General features: G+C 38.7%; 1 protein-coding gene across 1 annotated transcript; it reads right to left on the bottom strand.

The window, feature by feature from the left end:
- Positions 1-7,422: 7,422 nt before the first annotated feature.
- On the bottom strand, positions 7,423-7,824 carry LOC130468929 (uncharacterized mitochondrial protein AtMg00310-like). The gene has a single exon (XM_056837978.1). The coding sequence runs from the start codon at positions 7,822-7,824 to the stop codon at positions 7,423-7,425; it is 402 nt and encodes a 133-aa protein (XP_056693956.1).
- Between the last annotated feature and the right edge of the window lie 2,996 nt (positions 7,825-10,820).

Here is a 10,820-nt window from a genome sequence, read left to right as displayed (position 1 = left end):
TTAAGGCCCGGCCCACGGCCCACGAATTCGTGCTTGTGCCGGGCCGGGTTTTTCTTGTCGGGCTTCCGATCGGACCGGCCCACAACCATCTTTACTAATGTGTAGTACTTTAATTGGCACTAAATGTAGTACAGATCGAATATATTGCTTGTTTTTTCCACGAGGAACACTAGGGTTCAAATTCAGTGCTTCGTTTTTCAAGTCCTTTGTTATTCAAGGACATTGAACTAACAACAAAAATCATACGAAGGTATATTAGTATTATAGATTTTGGTACAAGCTTAAGGTGTTCGTATAATGCGATGAAACTCGAGCAATTTTTCAATTTTTTTATAGAGTTTTGTCGTGAGATGTAACATGAACAAATTCATTCGAATATGTGATACTCCTATTAACTATTAAGCTAGGCTTCCGCTATTAAACAAGGGTTAACTATATACAATAATGTTGCTTAAAAGTAATAGCGTTTTAATTACTCTTATGTTATAATCATCATATATAGTGAACCATAACAATGTCATACTTCGTATATATTATATCTAATGTACAAAATGACGAGTACAAAGGAATCCACGTGGTTAACAATGGTCTAACTTTTTTATTTTTTTTATTTTTTTTTTATCAACACTCAACTGTGAACAATATTACATCAACGGGGTATAAATATTGAAAATGGAGATAATTTGATCAGAAACAAAGCAAAGAAAATTTTAACATCATACAAGAGGCAAAGTGACTTAAAACTTAAAAGTATCAAAGGAAATGGTATCCGCTCAACATTTAGTAATTTCTCCAACTATATCATACGACTATATAAGTACTCAATCTGTACTAGAAACACAAAAACAACATGTTGATTCTGATTTCTCTACCATATACGGAGTACAATACAAGAGTACTATGTGACTATACGAATACCAAATGTACTACGGAGTATATGATAGTATAATGCGAATATACAAATACTATACGAATACTGATCAACCTCACTGTCCAACAAAATAGTGTTGGAAAAACATCACTATGTTGCAAAAACATGAGAAATGGCGTCAAGATCGGGATGAAATACTCAAATATCATCAGCAGAACCATCATATTGCCAAGCTACCTTGAGAGCGGGCAACCCGAACCGGCAAACATGTCTCACTATACTGTTGTATCCCAGGTTAGGTATAACGATTCCTCCTACAAAACTAAATAGTAGGGAAATCCAACCAACCAGTAAACATCTCTCAGACTGAAAAGGGAAAGGGGCAACAATGCCATGAATCATCACTCTCTCATTGACAATGAAATCTGGTTTAGCAATTTGAAAATTAATTTTTTCGGGGATGGAACAAAGAAAGCGGGACTATTAACCAACATAATTGGAGCAATAATATTCAGAGGCAAATTATTTATTTCTTTTACGGTTAGCTTTTTATTTGACAGCATATGAAGATGTAGGGCTCGAAGATAGATATGGCAGCCATTGAAAATTGCGTCATCGTCTACCGCAAAAATGGTGATATTTTGTAGCAACACAAGTTCCTCAAACTTGTCTCTCATGGCATGTGCGAGAATTTTATAGCTGCTCATACCGAGTCTCAGTATGACATCTGAAAGCATCACTGCCATTGCTGATTGAGAAAAGGGAGAACCAGATAGTAGTGCAATTTCATCTTGAAAAGCACATGTGTACATTGTTTGATGAACAATGTGAGTTTTTATGCCATGGATTATAATATCACTACCGAGGTAAAGATTAGGATGCGATACCTCCGCTCCGCCGACGAAGATTCTGGTGGCGTTGGAAGCTAGGTTGCATGGAAACGGGAAACGGAAACAGATGCGGGGAAACGGAGATAAGGGGAAACTTCAAATTTCAAAATTGTAAAATACGGGGAAACGACTTAAATATATAAATAGCTAGCTTAGGACTCGTGTAACGCACATATGAAATTAAATTTTTTTTACGGAGTATTATAATTTACTCGTAAATAATATTATAAATAGAAAATGTTTTTAATGAACTAATATTTTGTTATGACGTAGTAAAATTTTGAATTTATATAAGACACAATTAGTTCAAAGTGGTCAATTAAACATGAATTATACTACGTACGTAAACTACAAATTGAACCTCTGTATTTTTAATTTATTTTCACTTTTTTCGGGAAAATTGAATAGAAATTATGTTTAATAATAAGTTAAGTTTAAGAAACATAAGAGTTAAATGATTTCTCTAAATTTTATATTGCAGTTGAAATTCATTTGTTAAGATTGTAAAATCATATATTTTTATGATAGTAATTAGTAACATATAAAACAATATTAGAAAATCAATAGTAATAGTGCAGTGTATAATTTGCAATTTTTTCATGTTACGTGATTGATATTTTTCATATTAATATTAGAAAATCAATAGTAATAGTGCAGTGTATTATTTTCGATTCTTGCCATAATAAATGAACTCGTAATATTACTTGTAATATACTCCGTATATTGTTCTATCATATGGAAGGAAACAAATTAGAAAATTTATAGTTTTTAAAAGTTTCTTTAATGAGTAGACATTATAAAATTAAATTAAATTAAATTAATAAAAAGTCAAAGACACATCGAGAGATGACACGTGTCAATCGTGATGTGTATTTTAGTATATAATTATTGAAGTTATTGATTGATTAAAAAATATATATTTAATTAGATAATAAAAAAAATTGTTAATTAACATATGATTAATTATTAATGAATAATTTTTAAAATTTAAAAAACAATTTTCGAAAGGTTATTACGAGGTAAACAATTTTTTTTCTTAACAATTTGTCTCAACAGTGAAATTAATTTATTCATTTTTGTTCTTGTTTTGATGAAGTTATTTGGTCTTTTGTCAATAGTAGCATAAATAAAGTAGCTCATAACTTGGCTAATTTCCAACCTTGGGAATTTGGGCTAAGGTTATGGGTTGATGATTTCCCGATTTGTATTTTGGCTATAGCCGCTTACCGGTGATTTTTTTTATTAATATAAGGGAAATTCTCATTAGTAGCCCTCAATTCATAACACTTAGTTTTGGTAGCCAATAAAAAAACCGAGATTCTAGAATTAGCCTTGTGTTTTTATTAATACTCCAACATGAAATTAATAAAGTTTTTTTTTCATATATTTTGGGTGAAATACCCAACCATGGTTCTCTTTTAACTCCCTTCCTCACGAACATCTTACAACCTACACTACGACAAAAACCCTAAAAGAAAATATTGGTCAGGGCCATGTAGTTGTCTTTGGTGATGTTGCTAAATGTTAATGCTAACGACGCAAGAGGTCGAAATAATGGTGATGGGCATAGAAATCGAAGGCGTATCACGTATGAGTACTAGATTGGGGATATATGGAGTGGAGAGAGAAGGAGAGACATGGGAGGAGAGGTGAAGCTGTTTAGTTTATTATTACGCTTTTTTTTATTGTTCTTCCTTTTAATTCACTACTAAAACACAACCATGGTTGGTTTTCAATCAAAATTTAAGTAAAAAGCCTCATGAATGTCATTTTAGTTAATAATTAGCAACATAAGGCCATTTTTAGAATTACAAAACTAAGTGACAAAAGTTAAGGGCTACCAATGAGAATTTCCCTTTGATGGATTCCTGCTTAAAAAAGAAAAAAACATTTGTGATTAAGTTTAACCATGGCGGTTACAGATTTGGTTAAAAGTTAACTATGATTAGCTTCTTAAACCCAACACCTTAACCAAACATAAGTAATGGGACACACATGGTCATTTCAAAGAGTGAATAATATTTTGCCACATGTTGCAAGCATTGGTCACCACATTCAGACCTACCAAAATATACACCCTGAAATAGAAATCAAGTTTTTCTTATTTTATTTGCTTAGATAAATTAGGATATAGTCTTGAGAGACTATCCTAATTTCTGTTTATTTTTCTTTTATAAAAAAAATGATGAGTAATATTTATATGTATAAATAAATATTTAAACTAATTTTTAAAAACGTGCTCATAAATCATTGCGCTACGGATATCTCCTCGTATGTAGTGGTGGACTCTTTGTCCCTTTATCAATGAACAATTCTAGTTTCACCCCAAAAAATACAGAGTATAAACATATTTAAAAAGACTAATATATACATTCCCTCGAAACAATATCCTTGTTTTTTTTTGAGGGAAACGTTAGGCATGCATTTATTAAATTAAATCAAGATCCGCCAAAGTTATAAGACTTTGGGGAAGATTGTTAACACATACAAGCTTCATCTCATCGGTACTCCACCTTGCAACAAGGTGAGCCAAAGTATTGCCTGATCTACGAACATGAGAACATTTAAAAGTATCAAAATTAAACTTCATCCTTGCTATATCCTCATAAAACAGCAGCAACGGAGAGTATCTCTTGTAATTGTTGTTGATCGATTGGACGACATTCACAGCATCGCACTCCGCCTTCACACTAACATACCCCAGTCTGCTCACCAACTGTAACCCAAACTTCATTGGTGCCACCTCCGCTTGTTCCACACACCACCTCGCCTTCAGACTTCGTACTCCAGCTGCCACAAGTGAGCCAGTGTCATCACGCAACACAGCTCCTAAACCCACTTCGCCTCCACTCACAATATGAGCATCCGTATTCACCTTTACACATCCGAACGAAGGAGGGGACCATCCTGCTGGACCTGCAGGCATACAGGTGTTGCGAGGCTTAAAGACTTTCTGCGCATTGACAGGCGATTTTCGTGTCGTTGAACCAATACCACCTAGTCAAACAATATTTGTAAGAACACCTAACTAACCAACTATGTTGATAGCGGCAAGTTCGGGATCGTCCCAAGAGAACGGATATATTTGACTTTTCAAACTAATTGCATTCACAAGCTAGTTCAAACGGAAATGTAAGTATGTATCTATTGAAATCAAAATGTAAATGAATAATCTAGGGAATTGGGGATTGGCTTGGTTCATTAGGAAAAGTTCAATCAATCAACATTGCAAGGAAATGACAATTAGGGGGAAAACCATGAATATAGCATTCGCCACCTCTCGGATAGAACGCATTGGTTGCCTAATCCCGATGGAGAGCTCTCGCATGACCTCTAGATTAGGAAAACTCACAATTAAGACTAGCTCATCCCATGTGCCTATACTAATCCTCAATCTCTTGATAAATTAGCATAAAACATTCCAATCAACCAATTAGAATTAGCATTTGCAACTACTAATCTAACTAGACGTGGATATCCTATTTACCAAATCAAAGTTTAATCACAACATCATCATGAATTCCCTTCAAAAATCCCTAATTAATCCCAAGCTTCACCCCTAACCCTAGATTATTAACTACTCAATTAGCATGGTTAAAACTAAGATTAAACTAAAACGAATCCTATTCATGAAACTAATTGCAACAAATCGAACTAATTCAATCAACTAAATCAAACATAAAAATTCAAAGCCAAAATCCAACAAAATTCAATCTAACTATTCAATCTAAAATCAAACGACGAAATCAAAGCATAAACTAAACTAATCCAGCTATTTAAGAATTAAGGAAACAATTAAAAAGAAGAGCTAGAATTTTACCATTGATAATCGAAATTATCCCAAAATTGAAGAACAAGAATTCTGAAAATTGAAGAACTAAACTCAAACCGAAGAGAAAATAATCTGAAATTTGTGTTTGATAATTCATGAAATTGAAAGTCTAAGCTACAAAATCCAGATGCTAGCTGCTCTATTCTACTCGCTACTGTTGCTCGTTGCTATCCATCTACGCTGAAGAACTCACCCCAAGAACGAAAATAATAGAAAAATCGGAAAAGAATTGAAATCTGAAAATTAAACGAAAATCAAATTCTAGGCTACGAATCTAATTTATAATTGATCTAATCTACTTCTATTCTATTCTAAATCGCTGCTCTACTCTAAAAAAACCTAAAATCGAAAAACTAAAACCTAAAACTAACTACTGACTCCAAAATCGCGACTACTGCTTAAATACGATTTCCGGTGCGGGCGCGGCGTCCGGAGGTGCGGGCCCACCGACCGAGAAGTCCAAATTATGAGTCCATGGCAGAAACTTTTCAACCTAAAGATTCGTGAGTGTGCGGGCGCGGCGAGTTCAGGTGTGGGCGCACAGCCCTTGCGCTGCTGCTGCGGGCGTGGCGGTGTGTGTGTGGGCACACCGATCTGCCAAGGCTGCCACAGCTTGTTGCTCGTGGCCTACAATGATGTGGGCTTGGTGCTTCTGTGCTATGGGGCTTTCTTGCTCGTTGCTTGGTCGTCGCTGCACATTGGCTTGTCGTTGCCCATCGTCTAGCAAAGCCATGGCTCGTCGCTGCACACTGCAATTCATCATATAGCACACAATGATATCGTCGCTGCACACAATAAAGCATCGTATAGCTCATTAGAAAATCGCCTAGCATATTAAAAAAATCGTATAGAACAATGACAATTCGGATAGCACGTTATTAATTCTGAAAACACATTATTAATTTGTATCACATTTTTACAAACCGTAAATCATTTCAATCATCGTCTAAGCCTAAATTCACATTATTTAACACGTTAATACTCCAAATGATCCTACGCAATGAAAATGAGCATAAAAGGCACATTTAGGGCAAAAATGACAAAAATATACGCAAAATGAGATAATGTTACGATTAATGCAAAAACGCGATAAACGAACTAAAAATTAATAAAACTAAGTAAAATAATAATAAAATCCTAATAAAATGAAATAAAATCATAGGCTAAGAGAGACATAAATGTCGCTCGTCACGCATAAACCATATAGTTAGCCATCATTTTAGTGAAGCTCGCAGCCAGTTGTGAGGGGCACACGCCCCTTGCATTATGAATTTTGTTATTCCTACAGAACCAAGCAGACCAGGCCAGTGTGCTAAATAATCGCAACTCATCATTATCAATACGGCCAACCACCCACTCCACTCTAGAAGTAAAGGAAACAGTAGGTGCGTCCGCAAGCAGGCCCATGAAAGGGCTTTGTGCTCAAACTGTTTTCTCCTCAGTGCACTCAAAGAGGGCATGAATGATCGTTTCCTCCGTTGTACTGCAAACCTGACATACACTATCTGTAACCACATGTCGAAACTGAAGGCGCTCCTTAACCGCCAAGCTACCCTTACAAGCACGCCAAATAAAGTGCCTTAGCTTCGGGGGGCCTGTTATCTTCCAAACAAGCTGCCACAAAGAAGCTTCCCTTGCACCATGGAGCGAAGACCAAGCATGGATGTGGCCCATTCTAGCCAGCCAATAACCCGACTTTACCGAATAAACACCATCTTTACACGACCACCAGTAACGTGTGTCGGGGGGGGGGGGGGGGCAGAGAATGTGAAAGTGGAATGTCCAATACCAGTGCACACTCCTCCTCATTAAAAACTTCCCTTACCAGATTATCGTTCCAAACACCCGCACCCATATTGAGTGGTCACATTAACAACACTATCCCCCGGCAGCCATGCTTCATCCCATACCCCTATGCTCAAGCCATTTCCCACGCTCCATTTCAGCCCGTCCAACAACAGAGACTTGGAACCCCAAATGCTTCTCCATGTGTAACTCGGGTCGTACCCTCTTCTAGCATCAATAAACCCATCATTCTTGTAATACCTTGCTTTCAACACGTGGTGGAGTAGGGACTTGGTATCATTATGTAATCTCCATGCACGTTTGGCAAGAAGGGCTTGGTTGAAGCACTTGAGATCATGAAAACCCAACCCACCCCTAGACTTTGGCAGGCACATTGAATCCCACTTGTGCCAATCATTTTCCTCGATGTATCGGTCGACCCCCATCACCAAAAACGAGCAATAATAGCGTGAATCTCATCGATCAGCCCATCGGGAATTTTGAACACACTCATCATGTAAGTGGGGATGGCTTGCGCCACCGCTTTAATTAAAATCTCCTTCCCTGGCGGAATAGTAGTTTCTCCTTCCAACCGTTCATCTTTTTCTAAATTCTCTCTTCAAGCCAGCAAAGACGCACTTCTTTGACTTTTCAATGATCGTCGGTAACCCCAAGTACTTTTCATGCTTCACCACTTCCCTAACCCCCAACGTTTGCACAATTGCCGCTTTCCGCTCAACATCAACACACTTACTAAAAGCCGCTTCAGTTTTGCTTAGGTTAACTTTTTGTCTGGATGCTCTTTCGTATGTACTGATAATATCAACAATTTTAGAACATTCAAGCAGATTGGCTCTTGCAAATAAAATACTATCATCGACAAAGAATAGGTGGGACACTTTTGGAGCCCCCCTACGCACTTTGGCCCCATGGATCATATTCTCTCTGGCTGCTTTGGAAAGCAAGGTAGAAAAAGCATCAGTACATAGTAAAAACAAGTAAGTGGAGATAGGATCACCTTGATGTAGCCCTCTTGTCGGAATAACAGAACCAGAAATCTGCCCATTAATCTTGAAAGAGAACGACACACTAGATAAACATCCTAAAATCCGCCGTGCCCAATCTCCACTAACCCCATTTTAAACATCACCCTCTCCAAAAAAGACCATTCGACTCGATCATACGCTTTGCTCATATCAAGTTTAAGGGCGAGAGTACCCTCTTTCCCTTCCCCCCTTCTCTTCATAGCATGAAAATTTTCAAAGGCTACCAATGCATTGTCAGTAATAAGCCGTTGCGGAACAAAAGCACTCTGATTAATAGAAATAATTGACCTCAAGTACGGTTTCAATTTATTAGCCAGAGTCTTTGATATAATTTTGTAGAGCACATTGTATAGACTTATCGGGCGGAACTCACTCATCATTTTCGGATCATTGCACTTGGTAATAAGCACAATACAAGTCATGTTTGCATCCTCCAAATCCACCCTCCCATCCCACCATCGTTTCACGAAATTAACAATATCAACACCGACAATATTCCAGAATTTTTGAAAAAGTAGAGCATGCATACCATCCGGCCCCGACGCTTTGTTAGGGTGCATTTAGAATAGTGCCTCTCGTATCTCGTCACTCGTCGGTTCCGTGTCAAGAGCTACATTCATCTCATCGGTGACCACTCCCGCAATCCCAGCAATAACATCATCAAGACTATTTGGAGCATCAGTAGTAAAAAGACCCTCAAAGTATTCTGCCACAATACCTTGAACCTCTAGTTTGTCCGTCTTCCAAGCCCCATTAACATCATTAAGGCCGTTAATATGATTTCTTCTCTTCCGTTAGCTTGCTTTGTGGTGAAAATATTTCGTGTTTTTGTCCCCATCATGAAGCTCATTTTCTCTAGCTCGGGCATGCCAATACAACTCCTCCAACATGTGTAATTCATCGAGTTTCTCACTAATTTTATTACACCTATTTATCACCCTTGCATCCGGGGAGCAAGCCTTGCATATCCTGTAGCTCCTTTTCAGCCTCCCTGATCTTTTTTCGAATAAACCCAAACGTCTCAGCAGCCCATGCTGATAGAGAGTTCGAACACAACTCCACATGGCCCACAACCGAGCCTCCTGCACGTTCATTCCACGCAGCAGCTACTACCTCCCCACACTCCTCCCTTGAGAGCCAAAGTGACTCAAATTTGAAGAGTCGGTCACCTTGATGCCCCCCTCTTATGTAATCCATTTTAAACAACACCAGAGTATGGTCCGATCGGTATCGAGGTAAATGAATGATAGCAGCGTTTGGGAACATATTGTACCACCCGTCATTAGCAAGAAAGCGGCCTACTGGCTCCCGAACTACCGTGGAGGTAGCAGTCCCTCGTTGCCACTTATAAATGCTCCCCCTATACCCCATGTCACGCACTCTGCTGGTCTAAAGCCTCCCTAAAAGCATCCATTTGCCTTTCTCCCCTGGTTGCTCCCCCCTCTTTCTCCGATGGCCCCAGAATTTCATTAAAGTCACCAAATAAAACAAGAGGAACAACACACTCACCCCATAAATTTCCATTAACTCCCAAGTTAGATGTTTATTCTCTCTCTCCGGCCACCCATAAACACCTCCAACCTTCCACGCAACGTCCTCATTATGGTCCATGACCTCCGCATCAAAATGATGGTTCGAATAGGATTTAACAGTCATATTTATGCCCTTCCACCAAAAGCCCATTCTTCCCGACCTCCCATTACTACTAATACACAAACCATCCGAAAAACCACACCTGACTTTGATTCTTTCCAGCTTCTGAGCATCAATCATTGTCTCCATCAAGAAAACAATTTACGGCCTATCCCTCCAGCACCTATCCCGGAGGGCACTCACTGTTCAGGGGTTACCAAGCCCCTGACAGTTCCAACTTAAAATTTACATTGTTGTTTGCGGGGTTGGTTATTCCGTACCCAACGCCGCTACTTTGGCAAGGCCAATGGACCCAGCTGCTTTTGGTCTCTTCAAAGCATCCTCCTCACCATCAATCTCCATACAGTCCTTACGCTTCCCACATCTGAATTCCTCCTCGACTGAATTTTCACCTTTGTTACGCACCTTCCTTTACTTTCTGGCAATGGTCTGGGAAGAACTTCCAATATATATTAAAAGTCAACGACGGGACACCTGATGTTTGGCTCCCATCCACTGGAGCAGTCACCCTTCCCTCCCCACCTGGCATACTCGTTGCCATTGTCTTCCCCCTGTCCCCATTTTCCTTGGTGTTCTCCTGCCCTGCCACACCGTCCATACTTCGCGAGCACACCACTCAATCCCCTCCCCCAATCACAACACTCCCAATACCCACCTCTCTATGAGCAGCAAGTAACTTAGGTTGCTCATCCACGAGTCTGGTAGTAGAAAGAGTAACTGTGTCCAGTTGTCTCACTACACTA

This window comes from Spinacia oleracea, chromosome 3 (genome assembly GCF_020520425.1).
Source record: "Spinacia oleracea cultivar Varoflay chromosome 3, BTI_SOV_V1, whole genome shotgun sequence".
NCBI lineage: Eukaryota > Viridiplantae > Streptophyta > Magnoliopsida > Caryophyllales > Amaranthaceae > Spinacia > Spinacia oleracea.
This window is presented reverse-complemented; position numbering and strand designations above follow the sequence as displayed.